Raw genomic sequence first — 20,304 nt, forward strand, 5'->3', positions numbered from 1 at the left:
TGTTTCTCTTCCCCTGTTTTCTTCACACTCAGGCTATTTGCTTGGGAAGAGGCTGTTTGTGTAAATGTTTTTTTAAGAGTACATCTGCTCCTGCTGCTTCCCCTTTCATCTGAAATCCGAGATCTAGAGACTTAGCAGCAGCTCAGAAGAGTGGAGTGCAGCTCTGAAAAGGGGTGTCTGTCAGTCACTATTGTGCTTCCCCAATCCTACAATGGCTCTGCAGCCGGCCACTGCCACTGCCCCGGCGTACATTAGAGCAGGCCTTGGTCACCAGCTGCCAGAGACCCCAAAAGACCATTACAACAGCGGAGGTGCAGGGAAGCCCAGCACTCTGTGCTGCCTGCAGGGAGGGGTGTGCCCCTCTTCACCTCTGGAGGATCCCCCTACAGTCCAAATGCAGAGGAGAAACTGGGCCGCGGTTCTCTACATTGTTGTGAAAATGATGATGATGTCACAAATGGCAGGGAGGGTTTGAGTGACTCTAGTGGCAGCAAATGAAGCAAGTGAACTTCTAAGAAAGCAGGATCCTGGGCCAGCTCTTCAGCTGATGTAAATCAGTATAGCTCCATTGATATCACTGCAATCAGTGGAGCTGTGCTGATTTGTCCCATCGTTTTCACATGAGGTCTCTTGGTCGGAAAGAGCGAGAGAGAGATGGAGAGAGAGATGGAGAGAAAACAAAATGTGAAAGCTCCATAGGCAGGATTCTTTCTAAAAATGTTTGCTAGCTGTCCATGGAGTCCCAGGTTTCGAAGGGTAGCTCTACTCAACAAAAACGTCATCTTCTACATTTAGAACTGCTGCCACTGTAAAACAAATTATCCAGGTGCAATATTGTAGTACTTAGTAGAATTAAATTAAATGAGAATTTAAGCTAGCAAATGGAGTGCTCTGCTGTGTGAGAACTTCTCTGAAATGCACCAAGAGGGGGAGTTTGTTCATCCTAAAACTATCATACATTTCACATTAAATATCCCACCTTGAAATACATGCATCAGTCTTCCTTTCACTACTTTTTAAATGGACAGCCTAAAAAACAGCACCTAACTATCAAATGGCTAGAACACATTACATAGCTAGTGCTCCCATTCCATCATTTTTTCCCACACCAGACAACAGACCCCACCCATCTACATAACATTATTACTACTGTTGTCAATTGTGAAACATTTCATGTTCAATAAGAGGACATTCCCTTAAGAAAGAGTATTGAAAAAGCCAAGAAGCAGAGCCCATTCTTCCTACTGGTGCATATCAGAGCAGGAACAAAAATAAACAGGGTTCCAGATGGGAAAGTACAGACAGAAGATATTTTTTCCCCACCACTAAAAGGTACTTTAGATGGCAGTCTGGAATCCAGTTGTTCCAAACTCAAGTTTACCAAGCCTGCTCTCTCCGTCAAGGGCACAAATTGGGAGCATCCTGAAACCTTTTATTATTATTTTTTCCTGTTGGCTTGTTTTTGCTTTTTTTTTTTTCATGTATGCATTGGTCAGACTGAAGGTGCCAAATGGCGTGAGCTGAGGAACTCACGCTGGGAAGAAGATAAACAACTATGCAGACGTTCTAGTAGACCCCAGTTCAGGAAATCAATTACGCATGTGCTTAAATCCATACCCATGTGGGAAGCAGTAAGGGTAACACTTTCAAAAAGTGTCCTAAATGATTTAGGAGCCTAAGTCCTACTTTTCAAAAGCGATTTAGGCTTTTGACTTTTGAAAATAGGCCTTAGGCTCCTAAGGCAATTAGGTAATTAGTAAAATTGAAAATTTTACTCTTAGACCCTGATTCAGAGAAGCATCTTTATGTTTAACTTCAAGCACATGCTTAAATCCACTAGGAGTTAAATGAAGCATCTGCTTCAAGTTAAGCACATGCTTTCATGAATAGGGATGGTGTTCTGAATTGGAGCTAGAGTCCACGGTACACAACAAAAATGTAAAAGTGTATGATGGGGGTGGGGGACACAGTTTATTTTTTTAACCAGCTCAGCTCCTCTGTGAAAAATGTTCATTCCCGTTATAAGCAGACTTCTCTGGCTCACTGTATGCTTTTCAGGGTTTTGCTTACCGTATATGCTGTTCTCTTCATGCTGAATATAAATTCCTTCACAGTGTCACTGTAGCAAGTTGTTTAAAGATGTGAGGAAATTGACAGCTGGGTGGAATTATTAGCCATCTGTCTTCAGAGCACAATCTGTCTTCCTCTCTCTCTGCTCTTTTGGCTTGTCTCAGCCCACCTATCTTTCAGCTCCCCGACTTCTAAATCAAGATCAGCACTTACCCTCCCCACTCCATGCTCAGCACTGAAAAGAGAGCAAACAAAAACAGAGAAAAAATTGAAAACCTCGTCTGAAAAGTTAGGGAGAAAAGACTGAGCTCTTGAAAAGAATGCTTGGCATTCACCCCCATGTCTGGTAATAGACCTGCATCCTATGAGGGGAGCAGATTTCCAAAAGTACTCAGGCCAGGTTTTGCAGTGTCCAGCACTGGATTTTCAAACGTGCACAGCACCCAGCAGCTCCCATGGAGACAAATGACTAGACTTTCAAAAGAGCTGAGCAGCCTAAATGCTGAGGTCCTTTGAAATCCAGCCATTTATTTTGGTGTCTAAATGGGAGTCTGTCGAAGATCTGGCTGTAAGTTGGAGACAAGAAATAGACTCCGAAAGGACGGAGAGACTCGTTCCATTGGAGCAGTGGTAGCGAGCCGGCTGTGGCACATTATGCTAGGGTTTGGCGGAGCTCTGGTGAGGCTTGGTCTCCTAGGAAAGGGGTTTTGGCTGCTACACTGTGCCACTTCCCTGGCCAGCTGAGCAGCACAGCTTTACTGACAGTTAGCTTCCACTTAGGAAGCAACAGGCCTCATCTAATTCCCATGAAAGCCACGTGGGACAAAACATCCATTGATTGTAATGGGAGCAAGATCTGTGCTGTGCTTGCACGGGCTGTCCTGCCAATCAGAGGAAATGCATGGTAGGAAAATGGCGGCCTCAGAATCACAATGTGGTTGAAGGCTCTTCAGGTCTCTGGGCAATATTCAACTCTGGCTTCCACTGAGGTAAGTCAGGCCACAGAGCCTCTGGCCACAGTCTCCCCTTCCTTGGGTGACCAACAAATGGCCAGGGCAGCAGGAAAGGGAGCGGTGTTGGCCGGGGAAGTGAAGGTAATGGCTGATTCATGGCATCTCCACAGCAGCCTTCACTGGGGGGGCACCTCTGCAGGGAAGGTAGGCCCCCACCCTTCTGTGGAACCTCTCAGGGAGGGCGGTTGTAGAAATGCTGCCTCGCGGGCCTCGCTGTGTTAGCTGGGGTGAATCCATTTGGTTTAAGTAGCATGTGGAAGCCGTGGAAGTTCCCTGGTGGCCTAATTTTACTCTAACCACTAGAGCACACTCCCTCTCTTTCCTTCCCAGCTGGAAATGACACATACAGAGTGCTCTGTTAAAAAGCTTCAGCAGTTTTCTACATGCTGCTAACTCTGCTCCTTTTTGTGTTCCAGGACTTGCTGAGAGGGGAAAGCAGTGAATTTGGCCACTTGGTGAAAGATCCTTCCTACGTGGTTGGCGCGGGAGACAGGTAGGTTTATATTTTTGTCTCTTGTTTAGCTGCTGGGCTCAGCTGGTGCTAAACCCTTTGTTGTCGGCAGCAATTGTAATTTGTCTTCAATTTAAATGAATGGGACATTAGGAACTGGACAAACCATACACTTGGGGTGCACTGGGAGACTGCATTTTGGTTGTCTTACGTGGTACACCTGGCTGAGTTAGAGGGCTAAGCTGCTGTTAGCTCTCATTTTTCAACATAGAAATTAATTAAAATAAAACCCTTCTCTCAGATTTCCGCTCCCCAGTGCACATTTCTATGGCATATTCGACCTTCGTTTAGTATGCAGAAATCCCATTAACTTAAAAATAACACTTCTGTCTGAAAATGTTTGACCTGCTATTGTTAAAAGTCACCTTTTAGGTTTCTGGGTCTCTGTAAATTTCTACAGCCACAAGTGAGAGAAACAAGAGAATAAATACTCTAATGTTGTGGTTTGTTTCCTTGGCCCTGATCCAACAAGATACATAATCTTAAACCCATGAGCATTCCCACTGGCTACAGGTGGGCAGGTGCTTCCTGTTGGGAATCACGCCTGCAGTCATCTGCCAAGCCTCCATTGAAGGGCACTGGGGCAACAAGGCACCGAGTGCTGGAAATGCAATCCAGGTGAACAAGACAGGGCAAGTCAGAACAGGAGATTGGACTAGATGGACCTTGGTTCTGATCCTGTCTCGCAATTCCTATGCTCCTTAGAGATTTGCAGTGTAAACCACGGAGGAGAATTTTGTCCTAAGTCACCATCATGTTTGAATATTTAAAAACACGTGATTTTCCTGTGGGATTTGAATAGTGTTTGCAGTGCTCAGTAGAAAATGAAACATGGCTCTTATTCTTAAACTCTGCCTGCCCTTTCCATTTTTCTGCCATCAGTGTTTCATAATTCTTCACTGTATTATAACTACCCATTGTTTCCTTCTCTTTTCCAAGCAGCTTTCTAAGTAACTGCCTTTAACACCAGGTCTGAAAGTGAGCCAGCAGGGGCAGGAAATGGGTTATTATGTAATGTGCTTTCCTGCCAAGAGCAGCATTCCTGGATTATTATTACTATCTTAACATCTTTGTGATGTTTCTACTGCATCCGCAGCTCGTGTGTTATATTAGCACATTTTCCAGTCCCCTGCCCTTATTGGTCAGGATTCTCTGGATGGATAAAACATGGATGGAGGGACCAAATACGCCCCTGCAACTCCATTGACTCCAGAGAGTTGTATGCCCACTAACCAGCGCTGTAATGGGCCTATCTCGTGCTGGGCACCTGGGTTTTGTGTGAGTGCCATTCATGTGCTTTTAAAAATATAGATAGATTACTAGTCAGCAGTGACTCTCTTTTGCTCATGTGTTGCCTGGTGACTCCACAAAGGATCCTCTATGAGTGGTTTTTCTCATCAACCCCACAGTACCTTGCTAACCCAGACACGAGCGACGTTGGTCCTGGGTGTTAATATCGGAACCCCAATGTTTTGAGTCTGACCCTGCACCACTAAAGTGAGTGGGAGCTTTGCCTTTGACTTCAATGGGAAGAGGTCTGAAAAGCCCAGTGAGATAGGCCACATTATGATCCCCTTACTCGCATCAGTAAATTCACATGAGGAGGCCCACGGAAGTCAATAAGACTACTTGTGCCAATAACTGTGCCCCAGTGTGAGTAAAGGGATCACAATCTGGCCCATATAGAACAGTTCAGGCATATAAGAATATGATATAGTCCAATACATTCTATGCTGCACCCAGATTCTACGTGCCAGAGACCAGTGTGACCCCTGGTGTAAGTTAGAGCAGCCCCAAAGGCTGCTCTACCTTATGGCAGCCTCCCTGTGGCTACCAATGGACTGCTCTGCAGCCCAGAATAGCTAAAGCTCTGAGTGCTACAGCCTCTCCCTCTTACATCCTCAATACTTCTCCCAGCTCTGCCCCAGTGCTGCCCTTATGCCAAGGGCTGCACAGGGAGCGGTATCGGGTCACGTATGCCAGACCAGTGCAGCTCCTGTGCTGGTGAAATTCTCCCCTGGTTGTTGCTCTATAAACTGTAGTGGTGTCTAGAATCCAGTCTATTTCTTTACAGAGAGCTTTGTTAGAGAAGGGTTAGTGTTTAAAAGGACAAGTTAAACGAGACCGCATTAGAGCTAATGTGGTCCCTCGACTTGTATTCCTTGCCACATGCTGTGTTGCCCTTAGCCAGCTTCCCAAATGCCTTCCAACATCTTTGTTGTTAGTGCAGTGTGTGTAACTGATGTGGCTCTACCAGTCTGAGGGTCAGCAAACGCTACTATATTATAAGAGATCTCTAAAGTAGAGAACTACCATCCAGTTCTTCTGACAAACGCTGAGCAACTCAAAGATCACACGTCGCTGCTGTCCAAGAACCTCAGCCAGCATAAGTAGCAGCCTGGCTGGGAAGTTTATCCCCCCTCCCCAGGCATAAGCTGCCAAATTCTGTTCTCAGTTACACCCGTGTAAATCCCAAGTAAGCCCAACGTTTTGATGGAGTTATTGCTGGTGTACACCAGATTAACTGAGAGCACATTTTGGCCCCAAATCTAATACAGCACATGTAGCAGATCATTTCAATGGTGCAGCCTTTAAACTATATAAAAATATAATGGCAGGATCTTTTTTCTACAGCCTAAAGCATGCTTGGAATATCTTGCATGTATTATTAATTGTTATTATTAATATTATCATTAATTTTGTTTTCCAGCTAAATAACTGCTCAGGCTCGTGAGTTTTTTGTGAGGTTCGAAGAGGGGCTTCCACTTTCACGACTAGTGCTGTCTCTCTGATTCATTTGAGAACATCCTTAAAAGTGGTGGAAACAATTTAGTCTGTTGTCCTTTCAGATTAGCAGCTCATTGGGGCAAAGTATGTGTCTTTGTATTTGTCTGCAAAGTGTATGGAACTTATTTGGCACTACGTCAAAAAATTTAAAACAAAAAACAAAAAAAAACCCCACCACCTCTGTACATTAAAAGAACATTAATGTTGCAAAATCGAGCACTCAAAAATTAGAAAATGTCAGAATTAAGTTGGCCTGTGCAACCTTTATTTGATCTCCCTTGTGTGTATGCATTATGATAAGTCTAATAACAACTACAACAACTACAACTACAATAATTACATTAGTAGTACATAATATGCTATTTTTCCAAAGGATATCACAGTTGTAAGAATTCTTTTAAGATGGGTAAAACAATGTATTTTTCCCTAATCTCATCCTTGGAAGCAGTTGAACCATTTTAGCTAAAACTTAAAAAAAAAAAAAAAAAAAAAAATTCAGCCTGAAGCAGACACCCAACATGGGAAATTTCAGCCCACACAATTTAAATTTGGCAAAATTATAAGCAACTGAAAACATGATATTTTAATAAGAAGTGTCTGGCAATCTTAACTCTAAGACTCGCTACTTGCATTGCGGATAATAAATCAATATGCTAACTGGAGCTAAATAACTAGTCTGTTGGACCTAGGTTTTCCTTGTAGATATAGCTTTATTGCTTAGTTCCTGCATGATTAGATATATTGCAACAGTTCCTGTTGTTTTCTGTAGGTCAGATCAAACTTCATGAGTCTCATACCCACAGAAATGTGTTCTCCTGCAGTCCTTCAATCAGATTATTCACCCTGCTACACATCAGCCTTTGGAAAAAATAACCTATTAATAGATTAGTTGTAATTTCGATCTCTCGAGGTCCTTATATGGTGCCCATCACCATAATATCTGTGTCTTGATGCTAAGTGGACCAGAATTTACTTCCAGTTTCTCCAGTGTGACCCCACTGATATCAGCTTTAACTGGAGGCAGAAATTGGCAGGATGCCTTTAGTATTAAGGTCCAATCTGAGTTCTTTGCTTTTTAAAGAGGTACATGGCAGCTACGTTTGCGCCCTGAATGAAAATGTTAGATTGATTGTAGTTGTATCTTGTTTTAGGTCTTTCAGCAATAAGAAAAGAAGCCACCCCGAAAAGCCAGCAATCCCAAATTATTATCCCCATCCCCACCACGGCAATGAAGTTGTCACAAGCTCATCTTCTCTGAACGAGAGCCACAAGACCTCAGAACCCACCAGGCACATCAGCTGGACTAAAGGATTTGTCCCATTGCCAGCCGACTCGAAGAATCATTATTCTGAACCTAAGCAAGGTGCCAGACCCTTGCTCCTTCACTTTATTCCTTCTGGTTCTGGTCTGTCCTCATCTAGTGCTGCTCATTCCATCCAGATTCCCTCGGATTCGCAGCCTGCTGGAGCCTGCCTGGCAGTGAGGCCGCACGCCAAGCTAGACGCTGTTCCCCTCGAAGGCAAGGATAACATTCAGGCCCAGCCTCTGCACCATGAGGACAGTTCCCCTGAGGACTCAGCCGAAGAAGCGATGTGGAGAAAGAAGGCCGTGGTGCCCCAGAGACTCCTCCCACCAAAAGTGAAATGGGCTCATTCGGTCAACGATGACAGCTTCCCAAAGGGCTTGGTGCCCTCTCAGGTGTCCGGGCAGAAGCTCTTTCAAAGATGGCAGAGCCTGCCGACGCAAAGCAGCACTTCTTCCGACTCGGAGACTCCTCCCTATGGGACGGTCTCTCTGCGGATCTCCGAGTCAGGCCTGCAGATCACCCCTCCGCCAGGCCTGCCGGAGGATGGAGATGATGAGGTGTTTCTCAAGGACTCGCAGCCCGGTGCTGCAGGGACCGCATTTAAACCCTCACCCCCTCCGCGGTCGCCGCCTCCTCTCCCTGAGCCGAGCCCCGGCGCTTTCACAAATGATGCAGAGGTATTTCCGCCTCCTCCTCCCCCGGCTGCATTTGAGGCAGGTGTGGCAACAGGAAACAAGTCCATACGGCTTATAGAGGAGGTCAAAATAAGGTAAGGGAGGGTGTAATGCCAAGGTGTCTTCCATTCCTGCCAGGGCCAGCCTTGGTCTTTGTAGGGCCATAAAGAATAATATGTGCCAGGCCCAGTCCATCTGTGATTGACACCCCCCACACACCATTGCATACCCATGAGTCCCATTCACAGCCACTAGCTGAGCCGGAAAACTTCTAGGGAGTGTACACACACAGCAAGGAAAGCAGGGAGGTTGGACAAAGTCTTTGGCACCAGGTCTTGCTAGCCTCTGGCTCTGTGGGCACACTCTGGACGGACCGGGGAGGGCGAGTGGGAGGGATCAATGACGCTAAGGAAGGAGGAGGCATCAGAGTGCTGAGACTTGGTCTGTGCTATACAAGGAGTGAGATTAAATGGTCCCTTCTGGCCTTAAAACGATGACATCTACATGGCAATAAAAACCCGTGGCACCAAGTCTTAGAACCCAGGTCTACTGATTCAGGTTCGCGAAGCCTGGGATGCAGGACTAAAAATAGCCGTTGACGCTTGGGCTCGTCTGGAGCCTGGGGTTTTGAAACCACCCCCCACATGCGGTTTCAGAGGCCAGGCTGTCCGGCTCAAATCCTGCTTTTAGCCCTGCAACCTGAGACCCGTGAGCCGAAGTCAGCTGACACAGGCCAGCCGCGGCAGTCCTGCACGTTGTTCGTTGCAGTGTTGACGTACCCAAAGTTGGCAGATCTATTACTGAAGGTGGCAGGACCAGGGGGTCCCTGGTTAAATGGGGTGCTGTGCAGCTGCATAGGTTGCATAGACCTACGGCTATCACTGGGACCTGTAACTAAGAGAATATACTGGGCTGGTGCTCCTCTCAGCTGCAGCATAGACATCATTGGTGTTGCTCCTTATTTACTGCTGCGTGAGAGGAGAATCCGCCCTGGTGTTCTCAAGTTCAGCACAGCCTGACGTGCTTAGATGGGTGCGCTCCATTCCAGCTGTCGGGGGGGGGGAGGGGTTTCGAGTGGGACGGTCCCACATGAAGCCTAGGCTTGCAGGATCAGAGTGTCCCAGAACATATTGTGGAGCCCGCGCAAAACGATCCAGTCGCAACCCGGCTATTGTGCGTCAAGGGGTGGCCACGCAAATATCACACCTTCCGAATGCAACAAGCTTATCCTGCAGGAGTAACCTGTAAAGCAGGCCCACCACTGGTGTAAATCAGAGCAGCTTCATTCACTTCAAAGGCGCTACCCTGCTACATGCCAGCTGAGGATTGGGCCCACTCAGACTTTATTACCAGGGCTGAGTTTAAGGGACCTTTGGTCTCCGTGTGAAAAGGACAGCTAGAATTTGCATTGTTTTCTCATTCCCAGCTTGGGAATGACTGACTCACTTCCTTGTGGGGCTGATGGATCTGATCTCTGAACACTTGCTAGGGTGGCAGCTGTAGTTTTAGCTCCCCCCAGCAAGGATCAGCTTGTTCCCTGTAACTGAGAGTGAAACCAATGGGCGCCCCACATTGCCCAGCACAAGAAGTTTGTAACTCATTTGTCCCTCCATTATTGGAATAAGAGAATGACCGTGTTCAGAGTCATGGGGATAAGTTCCTTTTGATGCCATTAGCTTCCTAGAGTGGGTTTTTCTGAGTACACTTAGCAAGAGAGAGTCTCTACCCCAAAGGGCTTACAGTCCACATAGACCAGAGACAGTGTAGTGGAAAGGGAAATGTGATTTACTGCATCTCTCTTGCTTGTGCTGTGCCTGCACTATTCAAAAGGATCCCCTGCAGCACCCCATATTTATCACAGAACTTTTGTATCCACAGCAACTTTGGCAGGTTTCCCAAGAGTCTGGTTGACAGGGAGATACCAGGGTTGAGCTCCATCCACAGTGAAAGCAGCAAAGCCGCTTCACTTTCTGTCAGGAACAAGGAGTCAAAACAGACTAGCTCTTCTTCTGCCTTGGATGCCCAGCCCCCATCACCTGCCGCTCAAGAGGTGCGTCCAAACTCCGATCAACAGAATCCAGCTCAACTTGGAGGCCACCTGAAAGAACCAGATGTCAAGGGGAGGGATTTGGAAAATGGTGGTCTTGACAATGGGACACAGGGCACCACTATTCAAGTGAAGGAGAAGACCCCAGAGGATATTAAATCAGAGGCACTGGCCAAGGAGATTGTCCACAAGGATAAGTCACTAGCTGAGATCTTGGATCCAGACTCCAAAATGAAGACAACCATGGACTTAATGGAAGGGATATTTCCCACTGGAACCAGCTTGCTGAAAGAGACCAACATGAAAAGGAAGATGATGCAAAAGAAAGCCAGCAGGACGGTGCCTGAGGCTGACAAGTGAGCGCCGTTCATTTGAGGTTTTGTCTAATATACAAGAAGGGCTCTTAGCCTGCTTGCTTGAATCAGTGCAGGCTGAGTTCCTCCTGCCAATGAGGCTGGAGCGCTGATGAGCGGTCAGTCTCTCAATCCCCATACCCTGGGATTAGCAAATCACTCTTTAAAAGGGTGTTCTACCGTCTTGGCTGTGCATCGCCATTGGCTTCCAGACCTTATCTCCTCCAAGCTGCAGGGCCAGTGGACAGTATGGTGCTGTGGTTGTTACAGGGGCATGGAAAGGGGAAGGTTGCTTCATCCCACCCCCTTGCTGCCTGATCTCTGCAACGGCATTTCCTGCAGTTTTGGAAACTGAGATTCTTGCTACACTCCCAAATCAGAGAGCCAGGGCCTAATTCTGATCTCACACCATTATGACAGGGAGTAACGCCACTGAAACCAATAGAATGACATCAGTGTAAAACTGGAGGGAGAGCAGAATTGGGACCAAATCATCGTGAGGGCTGATAGCTCATTAGAGGCAAGATTTTTTGGGAGACGCCTCGGGGAATCCAGTATAAAAAACACTACAGTATGTGACAAAAATTATCCCAAGCTTTGCAGAATGCCTAATGTAAGATGGAGGGCAAAGTGCAGTAGCTGGAGAAGCCTTGCTGTAATAAATTATAACTGGATTATGCCGGATAAGATATTCAATTAAATTGACTTCAGTGGAACAATACCAATTTAGACTAGCCGAGGATCTAGCCCCGGTGTTTAGACTGGTTGTCAGGCAGCAACTAAGCTAAACACCAGTGTGACTGTGCTAGAGTTTCCCAGCTTGGAGGGATTTGAAAATGGCTGATATGCACCACCTAGTGGTGGGAAGTGGCAGTCTTGTTTTGGGACAGCATTAATAAACTGTCCCAGCTGATACCTTACACTCTAGATAAGGGAATAGACAAAAGTCAAAAACCAAATTAAACCCCTCTTTGGATCCAAGTGTGTCTTTTTCTCATTGTGGTATAGGAGAAAAGAAAAGGAAGCTGCTGTAACTTTGGTTACCTGCCCTGCGTGCTGTAACGTGTCAGCACCCAAAGCAGAGCTGCTGAATAAAATCAAAGACTTACCGAAAGATGTGGACAAGGAAGAGGAGCAGCTGGACATCAATGAGAAGAAGGTAAATTCAGAGTGTGTGTTTCTGTTGGTCTGCATGTAGTCAGCAGGGGTGAAATTCAGTGCTGGTGTACAGAAGTGCAACTCTGTTCAACTTAAGCACCTAGACACTACAGTCATAGGCACTTCAGAAATGGACACCTCTACACTGGAGGTTTGCTCCCTTAGGTCATGAGTGTAGCTGTGTCAGAGCAAACCAGGAAAGCCATGATCTGTACTGACAGAGTTTGCCCCAGTTCCAACGGGTGCGAATCTTGGCTTTCCTAGTGTCAGCTTAAGGTTTGCCCCAGTTGTGTTAGGCGCCCTACGTCTATATTACAAGAGACAATCCCTGCCCCAGAGAGCTTACAGAAGGTGGGGGAGGAAACAGAAAGGTAGTGACTTGCCTAACCAAGGTCACGGCTCAGGTCAGTGGCAGAGCCAAGGACGGAACCCAGGTCCCATGACTTCTAGCCCAGTGCCCTGGGCACACTTCTGCTCCACTCTGCTGCTGAGGCTCTTGGTCTTGGTTCCTAGAATTCGACTCAGGGGCTGGTGGCAGGACTCAGGGCTTGCCAAAGGAATTCTCACCTTAGGGACCCACGGAAGACGGCCACTGCAGAGCTCACAAATCCCAGGAGGCAGGTAGTTGCTGTAGAGAACCAACACGTATTTCTACAGTCTTCTTTCTCCCATGTCAAAACCAAACAACTGCTGCAAATGGACAGCACAATGTGTCGCATTGGATAGGATAGCAAAACAGTATTTTTAGTCCTTCAGTTTAGCAATGTAGTTCGAACAGACTGAAATATACAAACAGTTGCACAAGTACCATGTGTTGTAAACACACCATGTATATAGTTCGCACACTGAGCTCACACATTGCTTGGCGTAGCATCTAGGACATGGACTGGGAATCGGGCAACATGGGTTCTAGTTCTAGCACTGCAACTGGGCGCTATGTGGGCTTGGCTGAATCTCTTTACCTCGCAATGCGTCTGCTCCTAGCCATTGTCTGTCTTGTCTATTGTGATTGTAAACTCCTTGGGGCAGGGTCTGTCTGTTATTATGTGATTGTACAATGCCTAGATAGAAGGGAAGCCCAACCTCATTTAGGTCATCTGAGTGCAACCCTCATACAAATAATGAATGATAGAATTGAGACACTCCATTTCATAGGACATTTAAAATAAATCTCAGCAATGTGCTAGAAAATGTTCTGTAGGAAGCAAACCAGCCCTGGCAGTGGAATGGACTAGCTAAGGTAACAGGCCTCTTGTTCCTATGATTCTGCACATAGATACAGGATAGTAACTGCACACTGAATAAATTATTTGACAGTGTGCAACTAATCACAAACATTTAGCTTATGCCTTCAGCCCCACTTACACCTGATTTAAATAACTACCCTAAGTCCACAGTTTGTAGAGCACCTCACTTTAAAGCTACTAGTTACAGCCAGTGCCAGGGTTGCAACATTCAATCAATTCTTCGAGAGCTGTTGAACATAGAAAATGCCCATCCACCCATATCAACTAAAAGACAGAAGTCAGAGTAAAAGGATAAGGGGTTGATCTAGTGATTCAGTCCAACAGATGCATGTAGTGAAGGGTTGACAAGCCTGCAAATAGGTGTGTGCGCCTGCCAGGGGAGGACAAGTCCCAGACATCAAAGGTTACATTTGCATGGGAAAACAGAAATGCATCTGAGTGATTAGGCCCCGAGTAGCGAGATCACTTTGGCATGTTTGCTCCTAGTCTGTGTGAAGTAACATTTGCAGAGGTATTATAAGGGGAGGCAGCTACTCCATGAGGTCATTTGGGTAAACCAAGCACATTTCCATTGTAAATATGCAAAGGAACTGTGAGAGCTGCCATTTGGAATCCCAGTAGGGTCACTGATTAATGAATACAAAGCAAGTGCTTTCAGGTCCATTTCAGACTCCTAGGCATTCTAAAACAAAGCTCTGATTAAAAGGTATGATTGCTCCCCACCTCCAGCCCTCTCCCCATACCCCCCCCAACCTGACACCCTCCTGGTACAAGGACAGGGGCTATACACAGACATTCTGAGTGGCCTGGCAAGGTTGTCATGCAAATCTTGCAGAGATAACCAGTGAGCATCACCAATGCAGTGCAGTCCAGGCCTGTTTGGAAGCCAATGGAAATGCTCCCATTGGGCTTTAGACCAGGCCCTTGAGTGGCTCTCCAGTGTTTTCCCATTTGCCATTGTAATGACTGAATTCAGGTGTCTTCTTTGCTCCTTTGGCCACTGACTCTCTTGCCCCCAGTTTTACAAGAACATGAATTTCTATCTAATGCTGATCAGTACAACTGCACCTTGCAAAGAGCTTTGGCTCTTTCCTTTGGTCACTGCTTTAGTTTCATAGAGACAAGGGACTTCAGTTCTGTTCTCCCTTCCGCTGGTATAAATATGGAGTGACTCCACTGCAGTCAGTGGAGCTACCTCTGTGAAAATGAGATGCGGGTTCAGGACAAACACTTCAGCATAGGAGGTTCTCTCACCCAGTCCAGTTTAGTAGGATGAGCCTGAATTCAGCTGATGTCCTGTTCACATTGACTTGTTTGAGCCACTGGCCACCGGAGTTGGAAGGCAAGGAGGCTGCTTATTTGTTATGGGTTGCTTTTGGGATAATACAGTCTAACCAACTCTGCTCCAACATGATAAGGTGTAGGCTCCCCTGACATCAGCATGAGAGGTAGGTTCCTTACATTTGAAAAGGTGGGCATGGACAGCAGGGGGCGGGTATGTGACTCGGAGACTCCGACCAAAAGTGGATGCCCATCAGTAGCATATGGTAGAAACATGTTCTTTCCTACCAAGAAGCCACCGGAGTCTGACTTTAGAGGTGTTAGTGCCAGGTGTTGCTGTTTGGTGTTTGTTTGGTCGTTGTATGCCCAGAAAGGGATCAGATAGCAAAGGATTCCTGATCACGAGTGGTGAGACCAGTGTGGTTCTCTTAGGTATTCAGAATTGATGGATTGGATCCTCAGCTATAGCCAAGGGGCACAAAGGGGCACTTTTCACTCCCACGGTCCTGGGTCTGCTCTGTGCCTCTTGGCTTTCTAGCACCAGACTGGAGCAGCTTGAAGGCTACTCTAAATTACACCCACTACCAATAAAACAGCAAGGCATCACTTGCCCTTCGAGCACAGGGATTCCCAAGCCACACCCCTTTTCTGTGGCCATACCTCCTGCACTGGCTGCAACAGAGATTGGTGTAGGAGTTGCGATGGTGGCTCAGATGCCCCTGAGGATCTTCCTCCACAGGAAAGGCTGATTTCACCAGCATGAGAGCCACTTTGCAAGGGAAGGGCATTGCAAAGTGGCAGAAGCACAATCCAGGATCAGAGCCATTATTAGGATGTATTTGTATTTCAGTAGCTCTGGGATCCTAGTCACAACTGGACTAGGATCTGCACAAACACATAGGAAGATACAGACCCTACCCTGTTGATTTCACAGTATAATGCTAATGAATCAGGAGCCTATCATTTCTCTTCCCCTTCCCAAAAACCATTCTGCTATGCATTCGTATCCAACCATCTTCGTCTTGGGGATTCTCAGCTATAAAATGAAATGGCTCAGCTGTGCCTCATCACCGTGAACCAGGGCAGCTGAAATCTATGGTCAAGAGTATTTGTTCACATTTCACTGACCCTTAGCACTCAGACAGAAATTTTAATGGACTCCAGCACAATCAGAAAACTAACTGCTGGTTACTGAGCTCTAGAATCCAACTGATCTGTGAATAATGCAGACATCTAGTGGTAACTGGCTAAATGATACTGTATTATTTAGAGACAGTGAAGCTTACATTGAAAACCACCTCTAATGGGCAACTCCTTGCTTTAAAAAACCATTCCAAGCATCCTCAGGGTTTCCACAACCATTTTTTGACTGTAGTTAAAGAACCATTTTATTTGAAGCACAAAATCGGCCTACATGGAATTACCAGCACTTTTGATAGAAAGAGGGTTGTTCCTTGAAGCATTTCAATACCCCAGTGATTTACTCTTTGAAAAGAGACCTCATATTGGACCCTGTAGCATATGTGTGCAATGCATATTCATCGCTATATAATAATGTGTTATTACTCCATAGGAAGCTGAAAGCAAAAGCAGAACCCAATGTGTTCCAACAGCTACTAATGCACACTCTCCTGGGACTTACTGCTAAGTGAAAGCAGAGCTGTAGCATTACCAACCTCATACCAGGAAATACATATACTTATTGCTTTCCTCCAAAGCCTTGTGGGAATCAGGCACTTCAGCACATGCACAGCACTGCTGCACTTCCAGGGCGATTGTCCCCTTGGGCTGTGGAACAGCTGCAGGTGTTTTCACAAAATGAGCTTTGACTCTCCTTACCTGGGCTGTTGGTAAGGTTAGAAGCGGCTTTTTGTTTCTCTTTGCCGAAGGCAGCTTCAGCCCAGACTGTGGATTCTGCCAAGGGAGAAATGCCAAGTCTCTGGATGAAATTGAAAGTGGCACTTGCACCTAACACTGAGGTTTCCAAGACCTTGGGCGCCCCAAGCTCTTAGCACTTAACAGTGCATTTTAAGAGGGACAGAAATAGGAGGGAAAAACATGCCAAGTTTTTCTCTTTTCCCTTGAGGCTTATTGATCTAGCGTGCACTATGCAGCTAACAAATTCCAGCCCTGGCATTTGTTATGCCATAACAACACAGGCTTGGTTAATTAGTCAAGATTGCTCCCTTTTTTAATCAAATTTTAAAATAATGTTTACTTGAACAAAGGACAATACAAAATGGAACATGTAAGCAAGAATCCTGCAGGTGCGGCGGATTTGGGAGTATGATACAGGCCCTGATCTTTAAAGGTCCGTAGCTGCCTAACTCCCATTGATTTCAATATATAAAATCTTATAAAGCACTCTTTATCCATAGATCTCAAAGCACTTTAGAAAGGAAGGTAAGTTTCAATATTCCCTTTAAGGAATATCAAATTGTGCATAAAAATGTGGCACCAAAAATCTTGCCCAATGATTACAAAACCAGGTTAAGAACCAATAGGCAAGTAAAACTGTATCCTAATATAGTTTGACCAACAGCTCAAACCTTCTCACACTGCGTTTCACTGTCTCCTCCATTTCCTCTCCTTTCTCTAGCTCACCCTGCTGTGATCATTGTCAGTATTTGTTGAATTTTCAGTCTAATAGGACAAGGGCCATGTTTTCATATAGTCACCACTAACACAGCATATCCAATAGAGAACAGTAATAATATTTCCCTCCTACCAGGCTGAGCTCATCAAGAGTTTGTCCCACAAACTGGAGATCTTGAAGGAAGCTAAGGAGAGCCTGCTGACAGACATCAAGCTGAATAATGGCCTGGGAGAGGAGGTGGAGGTGTTGATCAGCGAGCTATGCAAGCCCAACGAGTTTGACAAATACAAGATGTTCATAGGAGACCTGGATAAAGTGGTGAACCTCTTGCTTTCCCTCTCAGGACGCCTGGCCCGGGTAGAGAACATTCTGAGTAGCCTAGGTGAAGATGTGAATACTGAAGAGCGGGTATGTATCTTTGTAAACTTTAGAACATTGGCAATTTTCAGAGTTCTGAACAAATGGGTGATTAGAAGAACACACACTTTCAAACGGGCTTCGAGGAGTTAGATGCTTGACTCCCATTGAACGTCAACAGGAGGTGGGCATCCAAGTCTCTTAGGAACCTTTGAAACTCCCAGCCATAGATATGATTGTAGCCTCCAAAGAGGAAGCTAACTGTAGAGCTTGTTCAATATGTATAAACATTTCTAAACATGGTTCTGACCCCATGATTCTTGGCGGATATTCTGTACAAATGACTCTAACCCCATGCATCTTGGCAACTTCAAAAAAAAAAAAAAAAAAGCGTTTGATTTTGACTAGTCCTATCTTACCATCAGCAGTGCAAGCTGAACTGCAGACCGAGAAGCGCATAGCTGGACAAACTGCAGACCAAGCAGCAAGTAGCTGGATCTCCTGGCTCCTGCTAACTCAGATTTTAGCACTGTTTGGCCAGACAACGCATATACGGCCAAATCGTGGTAGAAACCATGACTTGCTCATGTTTTATTAACAATTTCCTACCCTACCTGCACCATGCTGACCATGTTGTATGAAGTGGTGTTGTAGCTGTGTAGGTCCCAGAATGTTAGAGAGATGAGGCGGGTGAGGTAATATCTTTTATTGGACCAACTTCTGTGGGTGAGAGAGACAAGAAGAGCTCTGTGTAAGCTCGAAAGCCTGTCTCTCTCACCAATGGCGTACTGCGGAGGGGGGCCATGCCCTCAAGCACTGGCCTGAGGGAGGGGGGGCACACCGGCCGGGCCCTGCTTGGAGGAGCCAGCCCCCGCTGACATCCCTGGTGGCCATGCCGACCCGGACCCTCTGCCTCCTGTCCTCTCCTCCCCTGTCCTGGGCGAAAGGAGGGAGCCACGGGGATCCCAGCCATGCAGGGTCCAGGCAGCTAAAGGCGGGGTTCCAGGGCAGAGCCTGTCATGCACCCCTCTCCCTCCACTGCTACCGGGCGGCCCCCTCATATTTACATTTGCACCCCCCTCCATCAGCAGCAGCAGCGCCCTGTGGGGAGGAGGATGTCTATGGGCCTGTTTCCTGCTCACCCCCACTCCGCACCCACTGCCCCCACAGCGAGGAGAGTGGGGGAGAGCGGAAAATGGGCCTGAAGACACCCCCTGCGGGGTGCTGCCACTGCTGCCACCAACAGGGGGCATCAATGTAAGTATTGGCCCCTAGCGCTGGAGACCCATGGAACGCCGCTGTCTCTCACCAGCAGAAGTTGATCCAATAAAGATATTACCTCATCTGCCATGTTGACCAAACAGTTTCAGAATATGATTGAGTAAGAGTCAGGTTTGAGCCACACTGAAATGTTATTCCCCTTTTCCCTGTGTGGGATCATTTGTGTGTGTGTGGGGGGAGGAGAGGGGGCATAGTCCCCAGGGGATCACGGTCAGGCACAGAGGAGGGAAAGGCTGAATGCTGGGAGGGGAAGGAGTTAGCACTGTGATGTTCATTCCCTGTCTCCCATGTGGCAGAACTCTCTGAATGAGAAGAGGAAGCTGCTGGCTGGCCAGCATGAGGATGCCCGGGAGCTGAAAGAGAACCTGGACCGGCGAGAACGTGTGGTCTTGGACATCTTGGGCAATTACCTCTCAGAGGAGCAGTTCCAGGACTACCAGCACTTTGTGAAGATGAAGTCTGCGCTTCTAATAGAGCAGCGGGAGCTGGACGACAAGATTAAACTGTGTCAGGAACAGCTCAAGTGCCTGATGGAAAGCCTCCCTACAGACTGCATTCCCAGGGACACAATAGCAGCAGTGGCCCCAGCCACAGCAGCCGCTACCCCCACGGGGGTCAGCAGTAGTTTACCTACACCATCAGCCTCTTCACTTTAACCTTTCCCAGACAAGCCTTGGGTTACACTTTTCTGCCTGAGTTTATTTAATCGAAGTACTTTTCAGGCAGCTCTCAACAATGACAGTGGAACGATGGGTTTAAAAAGAGATTTCAAGGAAGGAAAAAATCAGTAATAAAATCTTTATTTTCCCTCCCCTGCACCACCACCCTGAGAGCTCACTATGAAAACTTAAACCAGCCTGGATCATGCTAGAGAGATGTGAACTATTTCTCTTGCTACAAGGTATGCGGAAGAGGCACTTATTTTTGAATGGGCTGGCTCGTCATGAACAAACATGTCATCTTTGGTAACACGGCATGGTCCCCTCTGCCTTCCCCCCACTGGCTCCCCTCCATCAGAGTGAAGCACCATTGTTAAATAATGAAGGATCTGAAAGAATGAAGCCTTAAAAATAAAACCGACCAATACTCCTGAACATTATTGATATTTATATTTTTTAAAAACAAGACAGAATGTGTAAGTTTTTGTACATATACTAATCAGTTACTTGATTCTTGGCTCTGTACGTAGAAAATCATTTAATTTTGTATTTTGTGAAAACTTAACAAAAAGAGGAATCCCCAAAGATAGCCAAACCCTAGCTTGGAGCATCTTTTCAGAGGCTTTTTACATAATAAAAGGTTACCAGAAAAAGCTTCAATGTGTTTCCACATTTGCTGAATGTACCAGTAAGTGTCCTTGCGAAGGAGACTTTGCCCAGGAAGGTATAATCTATTCTCTTCTGGAACACGTGGCTTTGATACATCCAGAGTTTAAACAAGCACTTGTGTGAAAACCAACCAACTCAGGAGTCAAAGTTAGGATGAAGCAAAAAAGATTCCCTTTTTCTGGATTTACAGATGATTTAAGAAAAAAACAAAGGCAAGATCCATGCTAAATGCAACCTGAAAGTTGTTAGTGAGATTTGGGAGGGGGTCTTTAAAAGGGCATTATTTATAGTTGCT

The 20,304-nt window shown here is 46.3% G+C and overlaps 1 protein-coding gene across 6 annotated transcripts in view; it reads left to right on the forward strand.

Annotated features, from left to right (window-relative positions):
- SHROOM3 (shroom family member 3) overlaps window positions 1–20,000 on the forward strand; it is a 268,939-nt gene extending 248,939 nt beyond the window's left edge. For all 6 annotated transcript variants that reach the window (XM_067557045.1, XM_067557046.1, XM_067557048.1 and 3 more), the window contains 6 exons: window positions 3,500–3,576; window positions 7,533–8,456; window positions 10,240–10,764; window positions 11,770–11,920; window positions 17,179–17,451; window positions 18,978–20,000. In XM_067557045.1, coding sequence (XP_067413146.1) covers window positions 3,500–3,576; window positions 7,533–8,456; window positions 10,240–10,764; window positions 11,770–11,920; window positions 17,179–17,451; window positions 18,978–19,337 — 2,310 coding nt within the window. In that variant the 3' untranslated portion in view covers window positions 19,338–20,000. The remainder of the gene's footprint in view (window positions 1–3,499; window positions 3,577–7,532; window positions 8,457–10,239; window positions 10,765–11,769; window positions 11,921–17,178; window positions 17,452–18,977) is intronic.
- Window positions 20,001–20,304: the final 304 nt, after the last annotated feature.

The sequence above is a fragment of the Emydura macquarii genome, unplaced genomic scaffold (assembly GCF_026122565.2).
Source record: "Emydura macquarii macquarii isolate MOO-44397 ecotype Brisbane River unplaced genomic scaffold, CSIRO-AGI_Emac_v2 contig_1790, whole genome shotgun sequence".
In the NCBI taxonomy this organism is placed as follows: domain Eukaryota; kingdom Metazoa; phylum Chordata; order Testudines; family Chelidae; genus Emydura; species Emydura macquarii.